This window comes from Mytilus californianus, unplaced genomic scaffold, assembly GCF_021869535.1.
Source record: "Mytilus californianus isolate M0D057914Y unplaced genomic scaffold, xbMytCali1.0.p SCAF_9, whole genome shotgun sequence".
NCBI classification, from domain to species: domain Eukaryota; kingdom Metazoa; phylum Mollusca; class Bivalvia; order Mytilida; family Mytilidae; genus Mytilus; species Mytilus californianus.
In genome coordinates this window covers 79421226-79446908 of record NW_026262745.1, presented here as the reverse complement: position 1 = coordinate 79446908, position 25683 = coordinate 79421226, and the positions used below count along the sequence as shown (strand labels likewise).

At 34.0% G+C, this 25683-nt stretch overlaps 2 protein-coding genes across 2 annotated transcripts in view; one reads left to right on the top strand and one right to left on the bottom strand.

Annotated features, from left to right (window-relative positions):
• LOC127716392 (arfaptin-2-like) overlaps positions 1–25683 on the bottom strand; it is a 260881-nt gene that overhangs the window by 93877 nt on the left and 141321 nt on the right. The gene's annotated exons all lie outside the window — the stretch shown is intronic.
• On the top strand, positions 13603–20858 carry LOC127714003 (uncharacterized). The gene is made up of 6 exons (XM_052219952.1): positions 13603–13621; positions 15437–15582; positions 16028–16505; positions 18631–18776; positions 19222–19443; positions 20853–20858. The coding sequence occupies exons 1-6, from the start codon at positions 13603–13605 to the stop codon at positions 20856–20858; spliced, it is 1017 nt and encodes a 338-aa protein (XP_052075912.1).

Genomic DNA, 25683 nt, shown 5'->3' with positions numbered 1-25683 from the left:
TATCCCTTAGTATGTTCGAATATGAATGTTTGTTTATTCTCGAGAAGAGATGGGGGGCTTTTGTTTTTTGATAAAATCGTAAGATATAAAATACAGTTATGATTACCTTTATTAAACTGATACAGGTAAGTACTTTGGGTTATAATATTGCCTTTATCTTTAGTCTCTTCTACCAAACCCAACGCTTACCACAAAATGTCGGTCGTCTTATACCCGTCCATATTGACAACTGTATACCAGGAGCACGATGTATTTTTTGTTTGTAATAAGAATACACGAAACAGCCAACCTTGACCTGCTGATCCATATTAGCACAGGATTTAACGTTACACCCCAGTTCTTATGTTATACTTCATAGTTTCTATTTCTGAAACAAGCGTAAATTAAATAGATCTATTGATTATTTTTTAAATAGCATGAACATAAGAAATTACTAATAGTGTTCACTACAAATTGTTTCATGATATTAAAAAAACACATTTTAGGAAATTCCAATAAGCATCTATATGGAATACAAAAATAATCCTTTAAATACTCTTGCTTGAAGGTAATTTTTTATCCCAGTCATATGTCTCTATTCTAAAGCATTGATTTAAAAAAAATGGGGGATTCTAACTCCCGGACCCCCCCCCCCCCCCCCCCCCCCCCCCCCCCCCGGTTACCCAGTGGCCGATCCGGGATTGGGGGTTCCGCGGGTTGGACCCGACTTTTATTTAAAAGATCAATGCATTTGAATGGTTGGACTCCTCCCCCCTTTTTCTCTTGAGTTTTGAACCCCCGGCTGGATCAGCCCCTGATTGCCCTCCGGCCGACGGGGTTTCTTATCCAGACACACCTATCCCTCGGTATATAACTATTACTTGAAATGCCATTTTACGACAAATACTTTTACATCGAATATTTAAGAATTGAAATTAGAATGAAATAAATTTTTATTTTAAAGTCAAATCAACCTTTAATACGGAAATATTTTAAAAGCATTTACATGTAATTAATTAAATCAGGCTAAAATGCCGGATTTTTAAAAATCTTTTAGCTGAATTTTGGCTAAGGTCAGTTGCTTTTATAAAGTAACTTACCAAATTAACTAATTAAAAATATGCAAAAAAAGTTTGAATATTTTCTTTCAGAAGCGTTTGAGGTCAGTTCATATTCATACACATGTATCACACCAACGTGTTATCGTACTGAATATGTATTTAACTGGACACTGGATTTTTCTATTCCATAAAATTAAGAATGAAAACGGGAAATGCGTCAAAGAGACCACAACCCGATCAAAGAGCAGAAAATAGACCAAGGCCACCAATGGGTCTTCAACACAGCGAGAAAATCCCTCACCCGGAGGCGGGCTTCAGCTGAACCCTAAACAAAAATGTACATTAGTTCATCGAAAATGGACGTCATACTGAACTCAGAAACATAAATGAACCAAAATTAAAAAATCATACAAGACTAACAAAGGTCAGAGGTTCCTTTATTGGGACAGGCGCAAAAATGCGGCGGGGTTAATATAAAAATGTGGTATGATTGCCAATGAGACAACTCTCCACAAGAGACCAAATTAAACATGTTTTGTGATATCTCAACCATCACCCTATACATCTAGCCAATGTGGAATAAACAAACACACAGCATAACTATCTAACGGTAAGTTGTTCACATGACTTAAACGGAAATCACACTATTGTTTATACGCATCGCTCTCGGCGCCGCTATAGTGTCGTGACCGTATTATGACGTCGCCGTTTCGAGTCCGTCGTAAAGGTTGCTAATTTCTAAAATGGCGGCCCGCTCAAAGGGACGTTCACTAAAGCAAGAGAAAGCAAATGACGTTTTGATTTAAGTGCAAAAATGAAAATGCTACTCGAAACGGACAAAATGTAATGCAAAAAAAATAGCCGAAAGTGGTCTTGATATAGTCTGGAATTACCTTACGATTGGGTTTAATTCAAATGAGTTACTCTCTTTAAATAAAGATATTATTATTATTATTATTATTATTATTATTATTGAGTTAGTATTTACATACAATTCCATTTATACAATTATTTTTCTTAAAGGTTTATTAATTTCACCGAAAAATATTGTTAGATATGAGAAATATCAACATTTTTTGTTGATCTGGTCTTTATTATTGAGGAGGGGGTGGTAGGACCTTTATCGGGACTCCGGGATCGGGTGTTTTTAAGCTCGGGATTTCGGGATTGATCCTTTCGGGATCCGGGAATTCTTTTTTTGAATTTCGGGATGTCGGGATTTAAATTTTATTAAATTCGGGACCTCGGGATTCCATGTTTTTAAGCCCGGGTTTTCGGGATCAGGACCCCTCCTACCCCCCCCCCCCCCCCCCCCCTTTCCCCCCCCTGTAAAGTTGATATTTTCATATATTAACATATTTATTGATCTCGCAGATTTCTTAGTTTCACGAAGAAAAAAAATATTTAAAAACAAAAGAGATATTTATAACACTATTTGTCGATCATTTCAGTATAATCAAAGCGTACAACGGCGAATGTGAAATCCGTCCGGTCAACTTTTTTTTTTAGAAAAACATTTTGTTTTACTATGAAGTTTAAATTTTCATATAAGATAACTATTAATCTTGCAGATTTCTTAGTTGTATGAAAAAATATTGTAAAACAAAACAGATATTACTAATAACACTTTTTGTCGATCAGTTCAATATTGTAAACTGTACATCAGTGAGTGTGAAATCCGTCCGGTCAACTTTTTTTTGTTAGATTTTCATAAAATATAGTCTAATATTTCTAAGGTCTTCAAATATTAAAATAATCTATCAAATAACAAAAAAATTCTGACTATTTATATCTCATCCGGGGGTTTGTGAGAAATGTTTTTGAACATTAGAGAAGTTTTCTTGTTATACCGAACAATATGTTTTTTTTTCAATAATTGGCACACTTTTTGTTCATCCGGCATATGGTTACTCAAAATAAACTTTTTTGATTAGTTTAATTATTTAATTACAGATCGTATCCACCCGTTTTGCAATTGCTGTATCAGCCCTTTCATCTATTCCACTAGCCGTCTTATCATGTGTGTTGGTCAAGTCTTGTGATCTTAATAAGGCTGTTTGGTGGTAATTTTTTTTTTGGGGGGATTAACATTCACCATTCGCTTAACACAATTCTGAACGGTTTTTTAACAAACTGTCCGGGGTTGTCGTCAAACTTTTTAACCCGTACATTTTTTGTTTATGAAAAGTAAAAGAACTAGGTGGATTCCAGTTTTCATTTAGAATGCTATACATTTGAGCACTAGGTACAGATGTGGAAATAAAGTTTGCAATATCCTTAAATTCAGCTGGTGTCATTTTCTAAAAAAAAATTCTTATTGATATGATAAGGTGAAAAAGTATTTGTCTTCAAATCAAGCTAACAGAAAACGTCGTTTTAATCATAAAACCAACAAAGTAATAAAATATAGGGATAACAGCCTTGGATTGTCTTAATTAAATCCTTTCATCCTCTAATTATCAATTAAGTTTCCCTCAGGCCAGTGTAATTATGACATGTGTATATTTGGTTTATTCCCGATTGTCCCACTTTTTAAAATTTTAGAGTTCTGATTGTCCCACATGAAAAGTTCTGATTGTCCCACATTATTTTATGAAGTAAAATGTTCTTAGATAAACAATGTAACTGTTGTTTGTTTTGCTAAATAAACAAGAATTAATTTATTGCACATTTAATATTAATTTTATAGAAGTATAAAAAAAATGTTTTTTAAATCATTAGATTAATGCACTTTTGATTAAAAAAAAATTATTTCTGATTTATGAAATATATCTACAATGTTACGTTATTTATAAAACAAATTTCAATACCGTAATTTTAATTACATTTTCTCTAAAGTTTTTGAATAAATAATGCATGCAATTTGAAAAAAAGGTATAAACTCATTTACATTCTACACTTTACACGAACTTGTTGATGGAGAGATTTTTCCAGAAGTCTTTACAATTTTACTAGGGAAGTCAGAGGACATTGATACAACATTCTCTGCACTATTGAAGACTACTAACACCCAACGTCAGATTCACCTGAACCCAACAACTTCCTTTTTTTGATAACGAAGCTGTTGTCTAGAATTCTGCCAGATCAGCCTTTCTAAGAATCAATATCAAAGGTTGTTTTTCCAATACTCCCAGTGTCTTTGCCATAAAGTGCAGTCAACAGGACTCGTCACCAACTATAAAGAAGAACCAGACTTCCATAAAAAAAAAGATGTGGTATGATTGCCAATGAGACAATTCTCCAAAAAAGACTAAATGACACAGAAATTAACAACTATAGGTCACAATACGGCCTTCAACAATGAGCAAAGCCCATACAGCAGAGTCAGCTTTAAAGGTCCCATATGAAAAATGTAAAAAAAATCAAACTAGAAAAACTAACGACCTAATTTATGTACAAAATAATGAACGAAAAACAAATGTGTTACACAGTAACAAACGACAACCACTGAATTACAGGCTCCGGACTTGGGACAGACACATACAGAACGTGGCGGGTTATACTTATTTGAAGGCGCCAATCCTCCCACTAACCTGGGACAGTGATGTTACAGTACAACATAAGAATAAACTAAAAAAAAAAGTTGAAAAAGGCTTATCTCATCAGATGGGTACAGACAGAAAAACATTTAACAAATCACAGAGTGGACATTGACGTGGACGGCTACTTATACATCCCCACAACAAAGACACTAAGTACAGATCTTGGAGTATTCGCAGTTACTGACAGCTAGTTCAAAGCCAATAAAAACTAATTAAAAAAAAATCATGCATCTAAGACTAAAATTTTATGATTTCATATTATATTCCATGTTTGATGATACTTCAATTGTACCTACTACATGTATGTGCAAAATATAATATGTTAGTATTATTATTTGTTCATGTTTTTTTTTCATATTTTATAAGTTACAGTGATTAGTAACTTGTAATTAACTGACACAGACTATAAAAACAAATTAATCACTATCAAAACAATTCCCAATTGTCCCACATTTAAACTTCCCAATTGTCCCACAAACATATTCCCGATTGTCCCACAAAATTTCATTACTTTTTTACCTGTAATTTCAAAAAGTGGGACAATCGGGAAGACACCGTATATTTAAAGGAGTGTAGCTATGGGGGGCACAAACACATAAACACGAGTGATTCGTAGAGTAATCATATTTGTTGAAACATCAAACGTTATATAAGAATAACGCCAGTTAAACATCACTGTAAAAGAAGCATACATATACATTATATGTTCATTGTCGGAAAATATAGAATTTATTTGTATGAGCTTTAGAAACAGGACGAAAGGCGAGGCTCGTCGAGCTTGTCTCCTGTTTCGTAGCGATTACAAATAAATTTTATATTTTCCGACAATGTACATATATTGTTTTTATCCTGAAATTTACACCTAAAACTTGAAACTTTAGTTGTTAAAATCTAAATCATTGTCTCTAATTATTCAAAGAAATCGACATAGTTTAAACGCGGACCGCGAAGAGGACCCCAAAATGAACTGGTACGCAAAAAGAAATATCCACATTACCGCTGGCTCAACATGGAAGCGGGGTAACAGTAGACTTGATTTGTACAAGTACAAATAAAGCAAAAATTTATTTGTGTACCTATTATTTGTACAATAGTTAGCTGATTTCAGGATAAAATTTTTTACATCGGTTGCTGGCTGTCGAAATCAAAGAAAATTTAGCACCGTATTATATAGTACATTATACTCAATCTTCCTTTAATGCTTTGTACAGGCATACATAATTTGGGCACAAAAAATAAATCATATTTTGTAGTATTTCTTCAAACTGTCAATTAAAGCGAATTGTACGACCAGCAAGTTAAAAAATAAGGCCGCTAGACGTCAGAGCAATCTGGGAATATCAAACACTATGCCTAGTTATTTTTGTACTATTGATGACCGTACTGCTTACAACAACAACAAAAAATCCACACTGTATATTTGGCTTTACTAGCCTCCAACAAGAGAAATATTTAACACACACACATGTATTTATGTAGAGTAACATGTCTTTCAGAGTGCTAATCTGTAACCATCACATTAAGGTCCGTCTTGTGAAAGAGTATTCATCTCATATAGAAAAATATTTTGTGCTGATATTCATGTAATATTTGCCACTGAAAGTTTTGCAAAAATCAAGAAAAAAACGAAAACAAAAACCAGTAGTTCAGATGTAGGTTAGTGTTCAGATCACTCAATGTGATCACTTGCATGTCAACAAACAGTGATATAGGGAGATTGTCAGATTCCGATCATGACTGTAAAGGACAACCATTTGTTTAATACAAAGGTAGCTGATTTACTCTTGATACCTTGGTTCTTTAAAAAAAAAAAGGCCAACATGATATAGCAGAGTGCTGAAAGTCGCACACACAATCAATCAGTTATTTTCAAATTACCTATCATTAATCAGTTTTGGCAAAAAAAAGTATATAGGCAATACCATACTGAAACATAAATGTGATAAAAGAATATACAATTCAAGAAAGAGAAGTGCACCAACAGAAAATATAGAAACTGCAATCTTTCTTTTAATTTCATCGGATCTCAGATCTCAAAATTTTAACTCATACCAGAATTTATTCTATCTTACAGTATAACTCGGAAGCTTCTATGTGAAACTAGAACTCTTACTCGAATTAACATTCGAACTAAAAATAAAACTGGAACTTTAACTCTAAATTTAGCTGGAACTCGAACTCTTATTCTACATCAAAGGTTATCCACACTCTCATTTGTCCTCTGATAAAAAAATTCGTAAGGGTTCCACGGAACCCAGTGTCTCGCCTACTTTTGCTGTTAATCGCAGGCTCAACAAAAATGAGGAAAAAAATCAATAAAAATATTCTTCTCGATACTATCTTTTGATTGTAAGAAGCTTCTGTCCAAGTTTGGTATAAATCTAGGATAGTTTATGGATCTAATAAATGTTTTAAAAACTTTTACTGCATACTGTATGTAATGTTAACTGGAAGAAATCCATTTATAAGTAAAATACGGATAAACAGGTACAAAATTTTGACAAAATTTCCTTCGAGATACAAGCTTTTGATCATAAACAAGCTTCTGTCCAAGTTTGCTACATATCCAGGATAGTTTAAGAAAGTTATTGAAATCTTAAAAACTTTAACCACAGAGTGAATGTATTGTTTTCTGGCAGAAAAACTAAGTCAATTTATAAGTAAAATACGGAAAAAATAGATTTTTTTTTTTACAAAATTTACTTCTGGATACTATCTTATGATCATAAACAAACTTCTGACCAAGTTTTGTACAAATCCAGGATAGTTTAAGAAAGTTATTAAAAATTTAAAAACTCTAACCAGAGTAAATGTATTGTTTCCTGGCAGAAAAACTAAGCCCATTTATAAGTCAAATATGGAAAAACAGAAATTTTATAAAAAAAAACTAGATCCGTTTATTACAAATTAAAAGATTTTTGTTAATACATATGAACTGGGAACATTATATGTTCCTGATATACAATATGGCGATGTGTATTTTATTGTCAATTAACTCTAAATTATAAGATGCATTGTATTTCTCATAACATACCAACGTTGAGCGATTAATCGAACGGTAATAGAATATACGTATTACATAAAGTTTTAATACACAGGCGATGAACATTGAACATATTATGTACAATGAAACTGAAACGATGTATGAAAAATTGGTGCGGGATGACAGAACTCAGAAAAAAATTTGGTTTCCACAGTTCCAATAAATTATGAAGCGTTGTGTAATTACGGAACCAATTTTAAATTCCTACCGAAAATAGGTTTCTTTTAACGTGCTGAGTTTGTGGCATTTTTAACACGGCATTTCAGGTTTTATCTTCCCGGTGCGAATGGACAAGCTAGTGAAATTATGGTAACGAAATTATCCTGCCTGCAGTCTAAAAGGAACGTGTTACTTTTCAGCCCGGATACCCTCAGTCTTTCGAGGTAGAAGATTCTTTATCTGGAAGCCGAAAATTATTTTTATAATACGGCATGAGGCAAACATTCGTTTTCCCCATACAAAAAATGCAATTAAAAAAATGAGATGACTTCAACTTTGACAATTACTTTATAATAAACTGTTATTGTATCTATGTTTAACGATTCGATAGATTGATAAAGATATCAATGAATAATCAAAATACCTAAAAAATTGTTCAAAAATGATATCATATTTTGTAGTGAAAAGGTTAAATTCAACCCAAGCGTTGCAAGAAATGCTGTTATAAGTGGCGGATCCAGAACTTTTCATAAGGGGGGGCCCGCTGACTGACCTAAGGGGGGGCCCGCTCCAGTCATGCTTCAGTGATTCCCTATATAATCAACCAAATTTTTCCCAGGAAAGGGGGGCCCGGGCCCTCCAGCCCCCCCCCCCCCTGGATCCGCCTATGGTTATGCCAGCAACGTCGTTCTATAACGTTAAAAGGTTATAGTTCCCGCCAAAATTCAATTATAAAGATTATTTCCGTTTTAGCGGATTTAAAACATCGGTGACCCCCCTTTTTTATTTAAGCTTTTAAAATCTTCCCTGAAGCTGCAACTTATGCAGAAGTTTGAAGGGAAAAACATTAGTAGATTTTTTTTATTTCAAGAAAAATCTATTATAAATAGCAATTAAAAATGGCGGGAAATGTTCAAATGCCTTCAAAAATAAGGAAACCGAGACAAATAAATGTTCATAAGGTACAAGTTACATTTGACTGTTTTTGTTATTCCAGTTAAACATGGTTTTTCAATAAGTTTGTCTTTTTTTAACAATTTAGAGCGGTATTTCTATATTTCGTTATAACGCGATTCTTTAAGTTTTGATGACGTCATATCTCGAAAACAACATCGGTGACCCCAATTTTTTTTTCACCTAAAATATCTTAATAAGTATGATCTGTCTACATGCAAAAAATATTAGTAGTATAAATAGTGTGATTTCCCTTTAACAGTAAAATAAGGACGTGCGTTATGATTGAAAGTTATACAACTTTGCAACATAAGTATAAGGATGTGTTGTTCACTTCATCAATAATATGCACACTATTTTTCGACCTAATAGTTCAAGCAAAGGCCAAACACATGCTTGAAGAAACTGATAAATAATGAAGTCACGTTATAATAAGTAAACATGCAAAAATTAAATATATATTATCATTATGTGATTAAAAGTCGACATTGATTCTTGTTCTAACCTAAGAAAAGGTGAGTTTATAAACGCTTGTTACTTTTTTCCCTTTTTATATACAATGAAAACGAAATTTAAAATAACAAATAAATGATTTTATAAGTGTATTCAAAATATTTGTTTGATTTTTTATCCAACAGATGCACTTAATATATATATATATATAAAATTGAGAATGGAAATGGGGAATGTGTCAAAGAGACAACAACCCGACCATAGAACAGACAACAGCAGAAGGTCACCAACAGGTCTTCAATGCAGCGAGAAATTCCCGCACCCGGAGGCGTCCTTCAGCTGGCCCCTAAACAAATATATATACTAGTTCAGTGATAATGAACGCCATACTAAACTCCAAATTGTACACAAGAAACTAAAATTAAAAATAATACAAGACTGACAAAGGCTAGAGGCTCCTGACTTGGGACAGGCGCAAAAATGCGGCGGGGTTAAACATGTTTATGAGATCTCAACCCTCCCCCTATACCTCTAGCCAATGTAGAAAAGTAAACGCATAACAATACGCACATTAAAAATTCAGTTCAAGAGAAGTCCGAGTCTGATGTCAGAAGATGTAACCAAAGAAAATAAACAAAATGACAATAATACATAAATAACAACAGACTACTAGCAGTTAACTGACATGCCAGCTCCAGACTTCAATTAAACTGATTGAAAGATTATGTCTTCATCATATGAATATCAGGCACAATCCTTCCCGTTAGGGGTTTAGTATCATACCATCATAACATATATGAGAAGAACATAACCCGTGTCATGCCAACAACTGGTTATATATATATATATATAAACAAGTCTAAATTGAAAACAACGTTCAAACCTATGATTGCGTTGGATAAAAACCGCAATTTTTATACGTGTGCCTGCAAAACAAATTTCTTGGTAGAGTGGTCTAAATACAGCACAAACAACACTTTCCAAAAGACCAAAAAAAGTGAAAAAGTATATTTTAACAAAACGCATTTGACTAGCAGGTCGAACAACGGATGTTCTTAAACCCTGCTGACTGCCATGGCGATTGCCAAATAAACGGATCACCAGATGTAAAAAAGGATCTTATATATATATATATATATATATATAATATATATTAAGTGCATCTGTTGGATAAAAAATCAATATATACATATACAGAATATATTTGCACTGCAAATCCAAAGTCGAAAAATATAGTTACTTCGTTTTGATAACCCGGTATCCTGGTTAACTATCTTTGATTTTCCTAAATTCCCTACATGTCCGATTACGGTTTTGAAAATGTTCTGTCAGAGTATGATCTAGTTATAAATCACAGAGCTTAAAATCCTTTTTAAAGTAAAAAACCAAATGAATGAGTAAGAAAAGCAATGTTTTGTCCTTTTCTTATTAATCAGAAGACAACTACTTGTTGTTGTCAGAATTGTTGGCTATTTCTGTCCTCATTCGTTATTTGGAGGGAGAAGTCAATCATGTTATGTTTAATCTCATGGTTTTTAGAGATCTCATCTGTATCAAAATCACAAAAATGACACACAGTTTGAAAGGCTATAATTTTAAAAGTATAGAACACGCTAAAAACTACAAATTCTATATTTTGCTATACAATACTATTTTCTAATGCATGGACGTGCCTGCTCATTATAGATGAGTTGCATCATTGTGATATTTAAAATTCTACAGTTCATTCTATTGTTGATTATGTAGTTATACCGGTGTAGCTGTTCAAGATAAAAGTTTGTAACATAAATGGTAATTTTTCCTTTAATCTTCGAGTGAGTTAACCTCTGTTTTTTAGAGAAGAACTGAATGATTCTTTAGTCATTGCACTCTCCAATACCGCCGTTGATCGCTTGTCATAGGAAAAGCAAAGAAGGGGAGGAGCTTAGATCAGTGTTCTAACTTCCACATAAGAAGTTGTTATTTCACTGTCTAGCTCCGCCTCCTTGACCTAGTAAACAATGGAATCAATTACCATAAAACATCTTAATAAATCAAAATAAAATGATTCGAGAAGGGGGGCTTACCTTAACACTAGACAAACTTGTAAATGTAACCCTCAATTAAAAATGGTTCCATAAACTTGAAGAAAATTAATGCCCGAGGAGATCTACAAAAAGGAATAACGTGGTCTATAAACGAGGAGGCAATATTGATAAATTGGTGGATACGTATTTTTATCGGAGTCAAAATAAATACACCAAAAATGTGTGATTTTGGGCCTTATGCAATCAACAGCCCCTCTATTAATCGATCTTTTTCACGAGGGCCCTCTGGTCTTTAAATCACGGCAACAATTCATTTACATGTACATACATCATAAAATCAAATCCTTCTAAAAATCTAGCTGATCCATGAGTTCATTTTCTGAAAATAAGAGCCGTTTTTGTCATAGAAAGCGCCACTATTTGATTGACATATTTAATTCATGAAAAGTACATTAATCGCCCATTAATGTTATCATATATGTCCACGCCTTACTCATTAACATATTTAATCCACTGAGATCAAATATCAACAGCAATAAGTGTCCTTTCCTTGATTTCAGGAAATTAAAATCATACTAATAGTTTTGTTATACACATATGCACTTTAACGGTACTACAATCTGTCAATCCTTTATTTTGGCATTGCACAAGGTAATTTTTTTCTGTGACTGTTAATGACGTCTTTACACTAAATCCATTGGATGTTGGATGTGTACTGATTGATATATTAGTCTTAGATACACGATTTTATTTATTCGTTGTAATTGGCTTTGAACTAGCTGTCAGTAACTGCGAGTACTCTCAGGTCTGTACTTAGTGTCCTTTTTGTTGTTAGGGATGAAGAATGGATAAATACCCTGCCACGTCCGATCTGTGATGTGTTAAATACAGATCAAAGATAATATTTTTTTTTATTTCTGCCAAAAACTAAATGTACTTTAGAACATCCAAATACTTGAAATCTGATTTGGATTAGTTTTGTGCTTAATGAGGTTAAAAAGTTCAAATTTAAGTATCTGCCACAACAGAAAAAATATAAGTTGCAGATCAATCATATTTCGTTTACATGCGACATGTTATTAAATCAAATACAGTTGAAACATTGAGGGGGAGGTGGGTGATAGGGGGAGTTAAAGGTTGATAATTGAAACGGTTTTTTCGGTTTTCTTTGCATTATAACTTCAGGTACATCTCTCTTTAATTATCTTCTTCTGAGCATATTCTTGAGGGAAAGAAAAAGCAATTATTCTATACTCAGTTATGATTTGTCATAAATTGATTTAAAAGTATATCAAACAGAACTAAAACTGATGGGGATATTGTTTATAAGACAGCAATCAAACTACAAAAACAACATAAGGACATCCAGAGGGCAACATATAGTTTTCAACAATTAAGGAGAAAACCTGAATATCACAAAAGTTCATAAATTAAAAGTTACCAAACTTTTACTATTTTCCTTTTTCTTTACCCTACAAGAAAACTTTCTCAGGAGCCGTGTATTGAATAAATCGTCCGCATATTTCCAAAACGTTCATGTAAAATGATGGCGTCATATGTGTTAAAACACTTATTTGCCAATCAAATCGTTATATATCATTTGATCTGCACGGTCGGGATGACCCTTTAACCCGAACTCCTACGTTATTCGGGTCAAGAAGGGTCACCCGAGCTTTGCAGATTAAATGACACAAACCGATTTGTTCGTTCAATAACTTAATCATATTGAACAGATGATCCATTACGTCACATTTATCAGAAGTTATGTAACTATGTCTTTATACCACGCATTTTTTCAGATCAGAGAAAAATCTTCTTCGTGGTTCAAATAAACTTGTCAAAAAGTCCATATAATCGCTTATAAAAATAGTATCTATTCTTTTGAACAAATATTCAAGACTTTCCAAAGAATTATGCTAATTTTCGTACTTATTGTTGAATTTTATTAATTTGAATTTACATTTTGCTTGTAGATGAATAGAAGCATGCTTACGTGCGTTTTTACGGCTATGGTCGTGGTTATAGCTATCACGGATGCAATTCCTCCACCAGTTTGGCCATCAGCCTTTTCTATTGACTTTAGCGAAGTTGCTTATCTATCATTTATAACTTTATACCAAAACGATGGTACCTTATATTATAACTATTACGACAAACAAGCTCGGTTTGATCATCTCAGAGGACAAGGGGATTTTTTCTGTATGTTTCAACACCTGAGTGATCATGATAAAAAGGCTCCATGCCAGGTTTTGTTCTCAAACGACACAAACTTATACGTCCACTATCCTGAAGCTAAGACCTGTTGCCGTGTGTGTGGCCAGGACCATGACTGTGGCGTTTTGAAACCCGATTGGCTAAAGAACGGCACCTACATTGGGAGCGAAATGGTTAATGGTTCCAAATGTAATGGTTGGGAGACACCCGGTTATGCTTTTATGGACAGTTGGTATCTTACAGACGCTAATATTCCCTGTCTGTATCATGAAAAATCGAACCATATCGGAGCCATACATAACATGACATTTAACCAGAAATCATTTACACTAGGGGCACCAAATTCAGACATTTTTAATGTTCCGTCATACTGTCATAGACAATGTCCATGGGATCCTTTCCATCCGATCGGGTAATCGAAAAGGTGTTCCTGAGTTATAAGTTTTCTTTCAGATTTTTTGTCTTCGAATAGACGACCTGATAAATAATAATAATAATAATAATAATAATAATAATAAAGTAAGATTTCTCAATCATGTACAAGTGTTTTATTCAACACGTGAGGTATACAAGAGAAATGTAACCAGACACAACTTTCTTATCCATGATACCGAAACCGAAGGGTAACTCAGGGTTGACTACGGATGAGAAATAGGTTAAACTGGAAGCCTCCAGTCCGATAGTAAAACAAATGCAGAAGACAGTCGCCCGTGCGGGATGTATAAATACGCGGCAATGTCCGGTCGGAATAGGGACTCAAAACATGATGCCTCTTTAAGGGACAATGCCACTTTCTCTGCAGGTTAACGAAAGCTTCTATCAACTCTTTGAAGACTCAGTAGGTTGCATGTTGAAAGGCAAAGTTTCTGCTCACATATAGAATATCCTCTTTTTTCCCGTGACGTAGATACTAATTCACGCCTTTTACACATGTGACCCACCTAGGTATAAATGTTTTGTTCAGAATATCCATCAAATAATTGCTACTTAAACCAAACAACAAACAACAATCCGTGTAAACCTTGATGTCTGAATTTTATTTACCGTTTTCTACCATAGAAAAATATAAGCGGAGAGACATAGGATGTAACCCTTTTGGTGATGGGTGCAAACAGCTAAAAAACATTACTAATATTACCGAGCAATGTTTCATAGAAACATGTACATAAGTTAAATATGGTATTCCTATAAATAAAAGGAGATTTTTATTGTATGTCAATGAAAGAGCAACCCATTGAGTTCAAATCCGGGTCTTCCAAAAAAGTCTAGATCATATACAATTTGTAAAACTCTAATTGGCATGAAAATCGTCTAAGACATCATGGTCCAGGTTCCTGACACGAAAGATGACACATGCTATGAACATTTCTGCGGCGGGGTGAAAGCAACTCTTTTAGGTTTTAATCTCCCCTATTTATCTTGACCAGTTAAACGATGAAATGTACATGGAAGAAAGCACATTCAAAGTTTTGTATTTCATAAATATATATTTTTTTAGAAAAAGGCACTTAAATCTTAAACACCGGTATTATAGACAACAAAAACGCAGTAACACTTAGAAAAAATGACAAATAATACCATGCAGAAGATTGTGAGCAGTAACTGAAATATGAAATCACACTTCAAAGTATGGAGTGGATTTCACTATACTTACGCTATTTTCCTTTCCTATATCATAACTTGATATAGGTTTAATGCTTCCAATTAAGCTATTGAATTCTATCTGTAACTGTTGAAGTCAACTTTTTGAAAGTTTTATGAGCGCCGACAGTTATGAAATATTTGTGTCTTTAATTACCAAAATATGTTCCATAAAATGTCGTAGCAACTATCCGTCATATTTTCTTCAATTTTAATTATTCAAGACCGGATTTTCCCCCTTTGAAATCTTCAACACGTCGTGCACCACTAGTTGAATCAGGAAGAAGGATCAGTTTACCCTTTTGGAGACAATAGATTCTTCCCTTGTTTTATTTTGTGATGTTCATGTTGTTCAATCTGTAGCTTCTGCATGTGATGGTGTTTTATTTTGTGATGTTCATGTTGTTCAATCTGTAGCTTCTGCATGTGAGGGTGTTTTATTTTGTGATGTTCATGTTGTTCAATCTGTAGCTTCTGCATGTGATGGTGTTTTATTTTGTGATGTTCATGTTGGTCAATCTGTAGCTTCTACATGTGGTAGTGTTTTGTTTTGAGATAATGACACTATTCCTGTTGTATCAAAACAAAATGCTCTTTTAAGAACAAGAAAAAAGAAGAAAAGTTGGAACCTCTGTTTGTACAGTAAATAAATTCTTAATTTATCATCGGAGAATTCAAGAAAAGCATTTTTTAATCGTGGTAGTACCGAACACCACGTACTGTGCTGATGAAAACATGTTAATCAAGTTTTATCCGAAATGGTATCAACTATAATATAACTATGCTTGTAACAGAAAATAACACTTTATCAATTTCGATTGTCCGTATCAATTTTCAGGATTTAACTTCATCAGGAACGATCAAACCCCAAAATATTTGAAATCCACGTTTGTATAAATTGAAAAGTCTAGAATTTATAATACCTGAATACGTGATGAGCTATATGAACAAAAGCTAAATGTTAGTATTGTTTCTGTACGCTTTTGTGCGATAAATGTTGGTATTGTTTCTGTACGCTATAGTGCGATAAATGTTGGTATTGTTTCTGTACGCTATTGTGCGATAAATGTTGGTATTGTTTCTGTACGCTATAGTGCGATACATGTTGGTATTGTTTCTGTATGCTATTGTGCGATAAATGTTGGTATTGTTTCTGTACGCTATAGTGAGATAAATGTTGGTATTGTTTCTGTTCGCTATAGTGAGATAAATGTGTGTATTGTTTCTGTACGCTATAGTGCAATAAATGTTGGTATTGTTTCTGTACGCTATAGTGCGATAAATGTTGGTATTGTTTCTGTACGCTATAGTGCGATAAATGTTGATATTGTTTCTGTACGCTTTAGTGCGATAAATGTTGGTATTGTTTCTGTACGCTATAGTGCGATAAATGTTGGTATCGTTTCTGTACGCTATAGTGCGATAAATGTTGGTATTGTTTCTGTACGCTATAGTGCGATGAATGTTGGTATTGTTTCTGTACGCTATAGTGCGATAAATGTCGGTATTGTTTCTGTACGCTATAGTGCGATAAATGTCGGTATTGTTTCTGTACGCTATAGTGCGATAAATTTATTGTCCATACCGAGCAAACTGCTCTGTAGCATCATCCTTAACAGAATGAAAAATGAAGTCGATAAGATATTAAGAGATGAACACGCTGGCTTCAGACAAGAAAGATCATGTGTAGACCAAATAGCCACATTGAGAATTATCATCGAACAGACAATAGAATGGCAGACGACACTCTACCTAAATTTTGTGGATTTCCAGAGAGCTTTTGATAGCATTGACCATCAGGTCCTCTGGAACATTCTGGGACACTATGGAATTCCACAAAAGATCCATACATAACATGACATTTAACCAGAAATCATTTACACTAGGGGCACCAAATTCAGACATTTTTAATGTTCCGTCATACTGTCATAGACAATGTCCATGGGATCCTTTCCATCCGATCGGGTAATCGAAAAGGTGTTCCTGAGTTATAAGTTTTCTTTCAGATTTTTTGTCTTCGAATAGACGACCTGATAAATAATAATAATAATAATAATAATAATAATAATAAAGTAAGATTTCTCAATCATGTACAAGTGTTTTATTCAACACGTGAGGTATACAAGAGAAATGTAACCAGACACAACTTTCTTATCCATGATACCGAAACCGAAGGGTAACTCAGGGTTGACTACGGATGAGAAATAGGTTAACCTGGAAGCCTCCAGTCCGATAGTAAAACAAATGCAGAAGACAGTCGCCCGTGCGGGATGTATAAATACGCGGCAATGTCCGGTCGGAATAGGGACTCAAAACATGATGCCTCTTTAAGGGACAATGCCACTTTCTCTGCAGGTTAACGAAAGCTTCTATCAACTCTTTGAAGACTCAGTAGGTTGCATGTTGAAAGGCAAAGTTTCTGCTCACATATAGAATATCCTCTTTTTTCCCGTGACGTAGATACTAATTCACGCCTTTTACACATGTGACCCACCTAGGTATAAATGTTTTGTTCAGAATATCCATCAAATAATTGCTACTTAAACCAAACAACAAACAACAATCCGTGTAAACCTTGATGTCTGAATTTTATTTACCGTTTTCTACCATAGAAAAATATAAGCGGAGAGACATAGGATGTAACCCTTTTGGTGATGGGTGCAAACAGCTAAAAAACATTACTAATATTACCGAGCAATGTTTCATAGAAACATGTACATAAGTTAAATATGGTATTCCTATAAATAAAAGGAGATTTTTATTGTATGTCAATGAAAGAGCAACCCATTGAGTTCAAATCCGGGTCTTCCAAAAAAGTCTAGATCATATACAATTTGTAAAACTCTAATTGGCATGAAAATCGTCTAAGACATCATGGTCCAGGTTCCTGACACGAAAGATGACACATGCTATGAACATTTCTGCGGCGGGGTGAAAGCAACTCTTTTAGGTTTTAATCTCCCCTATTTATCTTGACCAGTTAAACGATGAAATGTACATGGAAGAAAGCACATTCAAAGTTTTGTATTTCATAAATATATATTTTTTTAGAAAAAGGCACTTAAATCTTAAACACCGGTATTATAGACAACAAAAACGCAGTAACACTTAGAAAAAATGACAAATAATACCATGCAGAAGATTGTGAGCAGTAACTGAAATATGAAATCACACTTCAAAGTATGGAGTGGATTTCACTATACTTACGCTATTTTCCTTTCCTATATCATAACTTGATATAGGTTTAATGCTTCCAATTAAGCTATTGAATTCTATCTGTAACTGTTGAAGTCAACTTTTTGAAAGTTTTATGAGCGCCGACAGTTATGAAATATTTGTGTCTTTAATTACCAAAATATGTTCCATAAAATGTCGTAGCAACTATCCGTCATATTTTCTTCAATTTTAATTATTCAAGACCGGATTTTCCCCCTTTGAAATCTTCAACACGTCGTGCACCACTAGTTGAATCAGGAAGAAGGATCAGTTTACCCTTTTGGAGACAATAGATTCTTCCCTTGTTTTATTTTGTGATGTTCATGTTGTTCAATCTGTAGCTTCTGCATGTGATGGTGTTTTATTTTGTGATGTTCATGTTGTTCAATCTGTAGCTTCTGCATGTGAGGGTGTTTTATTTTGTGATGTTCATGTTGTTCAATCTGTAGCTTCTGCATGTGATGGTGTTTTATTTTGTGATGTTCATGTTGGTCAATCTGTAGCTTCTACATGTGGTAGTGTTTTGTTTTGAGATAATGACACTATTCCTGTTGTATCAAAACAAAATGCTCTTTTAAGAACAAGAAAAAAGAAGAAAAGTTGGAACCTCTGTTTGTACAGTAAATAAATTCTTAATTTATCATCGGAGAATTCAAGAAAAGCATTTTTTAATCGTGGTAGTACCGAACACCACGTACTGTGCTGATGAAAACATGTTAATCAAGTTTTATCCGAAATGGTATCAACTATAATATAACTATGCTTGTAACAGAAAATAACACTTTATCAATTTCGATTGTCCGTATCAATTTTCAGGATTTAACTTCATCAGGAACGATCAAACCCCAAAATATTTGAAATCCACGTTTGTATAAATTGAAAAGTCTAGAATTTATAATACCTGAATACGTGATGAGCTATATGAACAAAAGCTAAATGTTAGTATTGTTTCTGTACGCTTTTGTGCGATAAATGTTGGTATTGTTTCTGTACGCTATAGTGCGATAAATGTTGGTATTGTTTCTGTACGCTATTGTGCGATAAATGTTGGTATTGTTTCTGTACGCTATAGTGCGATACATGTTGGTATTGTTTCTGTATGCTATTGTGCGATAAATGTTGGTATTGTTTCTGTACGCTATAGTGAGATAAATGTTGGTATTGTTTCTGTTCGCTATAGTGAGATAAATGTGTGTATTGTTTCTGTACGCTATAGTGCAATAAATGTTGGTATTGTTTCTGTACGCTATAGTGCGATAAATGTTGGTATTGTTTCTGTACGCTATAGTGCGATAAATGTTGATATTGTTTCTGTACGCTTTAGTGCGATAAATGTTGGTATTGTTTCTGTACGCTATAGTGCGATAAATGTTGGTATCGTTTCTGTACGCTATAGTGCGATAAATGTTGGTATTGTTTCTGTACGCTATAGTGCGATGAATGTTGGTATTGTTTCTGTACGCTATAGTGCGATAAATGTCGGTATTGTTTCTGTACGCTATAGTGCGATAAATGTCGGTATTGTTTCTGTACGCTATAGTGCGATAAATTTATTGTCCATACCGAGCAAACTGCTCTGTAGCATCATCCTTAACAGAATGAAAAATGAAGTCGATAAGATATTAAGAGATGAACACGCTGGCTTCAGACAAGAAAGATCATGTGTAGACCAAATAGCCACATTGAGAATTATCATCGAACAGACAATAGAATGGCAGACGACACTCTACCTAAATTTTGTGGATTTCCAGAGAGCTTTTGATAGCATTGACCATCAGGTCCTCTGGAACATTCTGGGACACTATGGAATTCCACAAAAGATCACCAAAATGATAAAACTGCTATACGACCAATTTTCCTGTCAAGTTATACACGGTGGAACTATGACCGAACCATTCCCCGTTACAACTGGGGTACGTCAAGGTTGTCTACTCTCTCCGCTCCTTTTCCTAATTGTAGTTGACTGGGTTGGTAAATCAGCCTACAAAGATCCGAAAAGCATTGGATGGACTCTCAAACACGTCTTGAAGACTTAGAATTTGCTGATGACATTTGTACACTATCCCATCGCTTCCAAGATGCACAACACCAGACCAAAAGTCTTGAAACAGTAGCAAAACAAACAGGCCTATACATCAACGCACAGAAAACTAAATCAATAAATTTTGGTATTGTTTCTGTTCGCTATAGTGAGATAAATGTTTGTATTGTTTCTGTACGCTATAGTGCAATAAATGTTGGTATTGTTTCTGTACGCTATAGTGCGATAAATGTTGGTATTGTTTCTGTACGCTATAGTGCGATAAATGTTGGTATTGTATCTGTACGATATAGTGCGATAAATGTTGGTATTGTTTCTGTACGCTATAGTGCGATACATGTTAGTATTGTTTCTGTACGCTATAGTGCGATAAATGTTGGTATTGTTTTTGTACGCTATAGTGCGATAAATGTTGGTATTGTTTCTGAACGCTTTAGTGCGATAAATGTTGGTATTGTTTCTGTAAGCTATAGTGCGAATGCCAGGAAATTTATGACACTATCTGTTCGATTTATTTTCCAGGTTTAATCATAATGTGTTTTTATTTCCTCGCAGCTGTCTTTGAGCGATCGCAAACATATTTCACACCGCCAAATGATGTATGGGCATGTGCCTGTCCCAAGTCAAGAGACTTAATTCAGTGGTAGTCATTGGTTGTTGTCTGTCATATTTGTTTTTCGCGTAGTGTTTTATCATGAATAAGGCCGTTGGTTTTCTCATTTAAATTGTTTTACATTTTGGAGGGTCCTCTTATAGCTTACTCGTTGTTGAAAGCCTTGCAGTGACCTATAAATGCTTATTTCTACTTCAATTTGATTTCTGGTGGATAGTTGTCTCATTGGCAATAATACCGTATCTCTGTATTCTTATACAGATGTAGCGTGATCGAAATCTAGCAAAGAATATTACATAAAATATCGGTGCTGGGGTCTATTTTTAACACGTATGGCAGTGATGTGCGAGTTTTTCTCCCCTTATAAGTCTCACTTTAACTTTGAGATATAGAACAACAATAAAAGTGCTGTTCCTTTGCTTTTGTTTCACATGTGCGTGTAGTGATTTTTGTCATGGATTGATACACTGTATCCTTTCTTTTCCGTTATACATGCAACCACATATAAGCCATTGCCCCTTAAAAGAATGAAGGCAGACAAATATCTTTAAATTATCGAAAGTATTGACTTCGGGAGCCACTTACTATGTAATGAGTGGCGAGGATGAGCCGCTGTGATGGTCACTATTTCAATCTTCATGATATATGTAAAGGTCGAGAATTTGAGATGAAATATATGACTAGGTTCCTGATTGAATCAGAAGCTTCTGAAACTAATCAGATCTCGATTTTTTTTTCATAGATACCATTTAAAAAACACTCGTCTATTTATCTCTCCACGAAACAGCGTATCACGGTAGCTATATGTATGATAGGGTATGCATTTCTAATATTCAAAATATTTAAAAAGTAACTGGAACTGGATGTCTAAGCTGCTCAACCCTACCATTAAAAGCTTTTTCAACATAACAGCTGCCCACCCCTACCATTAAATGATTGAAGCTTTTTCAACATAACAACTGCTCAGCTCGACCATTAAATGATTGAAGCTTTTTGAACATAACCACTGCTCAGCCCGACCATTAAAGGATTGAAGCTTTTTCAACATAACAGCTGCTCAGCCCGACCATTAAATGATTGAAGCTTTTTCAACATAACAGCTTCCCAACCCTACTATTAAACTATTGAAGCTTTTTCAACATAACAACTGCTCAGCCCGACCATTAAATGATTGAACAGCCCGACCATTAAATGGTTGAAGCTTTTTCAACATAACAACTGCTCAGCCCTACCATTAAATGATTGAAGCTTTTTCAAAATAACAACTGCTCAGCCCGACCATTAAATGTTTGAAGTTTTTTCAACATAACAGCTGCTTACCCCTACCATTAAAGGATTGAAGATTTTTGAACATAACAGCTGCTCAGCCCGACCATTAAAGGATTGAAGCTTTTTCAACATAACATCTGCCCACCCATACCATTAAATGATTGAATTTTTTTTTAACATAACAGCTGTCCGACCCTACCTTTAAATGGTTGAAGCTTTTTCAACATAACAGCTACCCACCCCTACCATTAAAGGATGGAAGTTTCCTCATAGCCTCCAAAAGCCTCATTTGTTTCAAACGAGAGATAAACAAACACTCTAAATACCTATCGACAAAGTGTTTTTTTGTTTATTTTAGAAGTATTTTCCACTTAAAAATCTCCGTGACTGTCCTTCAATAGGTGACCATTTATTAGATGGATTATGTGTGTGATTTATATGAGGGTCTGTGTGGGGGTTTGACGGTAACCGCATTAAGACCCTCTTATATGTAATTATATAAAATATTCATTTCTTTCGAAAAGTAATGAAACAAGGAGGAAAGATTTACGGATTGCGGATAATTTTTATGTTCCTAATGTCGTAACTACAATTCCGTCCCCTTTTTCCGAATGTGACCTACCGATTTAGACTTATTACCGGGTTTGTACTAACATAAGCAACACGACCGGTGCCACATGTGGAGCAGGATCTGCTTTCCCTTCAAGAGTACCTGATATCACCCCCAGTTTTTGGTGGGGTTCGTGTTGTTCAGTCTTTAGTTTTCTTTGTTGTGTTTTGTGTACTATTGTTTGTCGGTTGTTATTTTCTTTTTTAGCCATGGCGTTGTCAGTTTATATTCGACTCATGAGTTTGAATGTCCCTTTGGTATTTTTCGCCTCTCTTTATCATTTCAATCTAATGGTTTTCAGAAAAAACCCACCCACTTTCAAGATTGGTGAAAAACAAAGAAAATAGCGCTTAGTATACTGTTCCGTATCACAATGTTTTTGGAGATCTATAATTATATTTAATTTTTGATAAAATTATGAAGCAGTTTAAAAGGTTTAGGGTCAAGTTTTATCATAAATTTCACAATCTACTTATGTGACAGCCAAGGTCCAAGGTATGGTATTTATTTTAGATTAAATGCACAATTCATTAAATTTTTCAAGATATTTTTTCAATTATAATTACAGATTTACTTAAGTTATTCTGCTGTTTGTTTTGAATTCATGAAGTGCTAATGTTTTTTTATCATGCAAATTGTTTTTCGAATAAACTATTCTTAAAGACTGTCTGAGCTAACGTAACTTCTTTCTTAGAAAATCCCTTATAAATGCAATTAAGGTGGATAGGGGGGTCTTCATTAATATCCATAGAATCTTTTAAAAATTTGTGAAAATGTAGTTTTTATATTGATTTTTTTCTTCAAAAATATAATAAAAAGTATGGGTCACCTGGCTTTTTTCACGCTACAAGTTGTGCAAAATTGTCAGATTTTATATAGATTATGCATGGAAAACACAAATTTTGTGTGATAAAAAGAAAACTGCACCATAGAATTGTAAGAAAAATATGAGAAGATAGCTCTAATAATATGCTTTCAGATAAGAAAAAGAAAAAAAAGGGGTCACCGGACTCGTTTTCTTGCTACATAATAACATAGATAAATTCACAACACATTCTATTATAAAAGTTACTTTATCAGAGTTATCTCCTCTTCTATCTGAGTTATCTCCCCTTATGTGGCAAAGTTGAAAAAAAATGAATCAAACAAAAATATTCTGTTTTTTTTGTAAAATACAGCCGTAAATATGACAAAACACATAATTTTCTATAGTTACACGAAAAGTCTTACACATGAATTACATACTACTCTCGAAATTTGCACACTTTCATTGAAAATAAAGACCGATTGTTATCTGCTATTTCAAAATCCAAGATGGAGGAAGACACCCCAGCTACCTTAAAACCCATTATCATAATTTAATTTTAAGCAGCTTGACTCAAACTCTTAACTTAAAACTCTTTTAGATCCCAAAAGATATATTTTGTCTTATGTTATGGGCTATATAAAACAATCCATGGAGTTGCGTAAATGAGGTCCACATTGGTCAAACATCTTTATACTTATATGTTATTAATATTAACTTTACTAGTTTAGAACTTTTTTCATGTGTTGTATGTTTCTCATGTACATGTAATGTTTGCATTTTAACACTCAGGGTTTACTTTTTGCAATAAAGTTAAACTATTTGAGTATTTCGAAATGTCTGATACAAAAAGATTCAGAATGTATAGCGAATGTCTCAAATATAAGAATATCTATGATAACAACACAATCTTTATTATTTCATTATTTCATGATTTTTGGTTATTTTTCAAAGACATAAGAAGAAAATTGTGTTTATTTTAGAAAACAATGACAACTACAAAATGGCTGGCTACTTTTGATTATGTCATGCTGGCTACCGGTTTACAGCCACCGTTACTTCCACCCGCTTTTTCCGTGTCATTTGTAGAAAATTTCAATATTGATGGACTCAAAATACAGAACAATGGATCTTGGACGTATGGCTTCCAACTCAATTCAATGACGTACGACAAATTTCAAGGTCAGATAGACGTATGGTGCCACGCATCTAATCTTTGTCCAGAAGATCGCTCTGCACATTGTAGGCTGTTATTTGCGAACGACAAACAATTTTATGTTTTTTATCCAGAAATTCAAAAATGCTGCATTCAGTGTAAAAAAGACCAGCATTGCACAGTCTTGAAACAAACATGGCTTTTAAATTCGTCTTATATTGGAGATCTGCATTTCTATGGAACGATTTGTCACGGATGGCAGATCAAAGGGGCATCAACAATAGACACATGGTACGTTACGGACAAAGGTGTACCTTGCCAGCTGCACACTAAGTCTTTCACTGGTGACATAGTTCATAACATGAATTTAATCAGAACAGTTTTACATACAACCCTCCCCTTGATCCAAGTGTATTTGCTGTTCCTAGCTATTGTGAAGAAAAGTGCCCTATACCTTTCCCAGGATAACATTGCTACACTTGTAGAATTTGCAACTGTTGTTCCATGCTTCAAAATTGAATATAATGAAATTTAGATCGACTTATAGGATAAACTTCTATGACCTTTCTATATGATGTTACTGCGGTTGACCTTTAACTGCATCAAGGAATTGTCCTAATAAAGTAATTAGTATATCGATGTCGATTCCAGTTACTCAGTAAATGCCCCTCGTCTTCCTTTCACGTCAATATTTCGTATTTTATTCAACCATCCTATTATCTTTTTTAATGATATCATGCAGGGGTTTGTAGCATTTAAAAGGTTTTCACTGATAATTCATTCTAGTTTTAATTTTGTTAAAACCTGACTTTTTTTAATATAAACAAATTGGTCTAAACTATCTTAGATTCTTGAAAACCCTATACCTAGAACAAGAATTCCTTGTTGGTCGTATTCTTC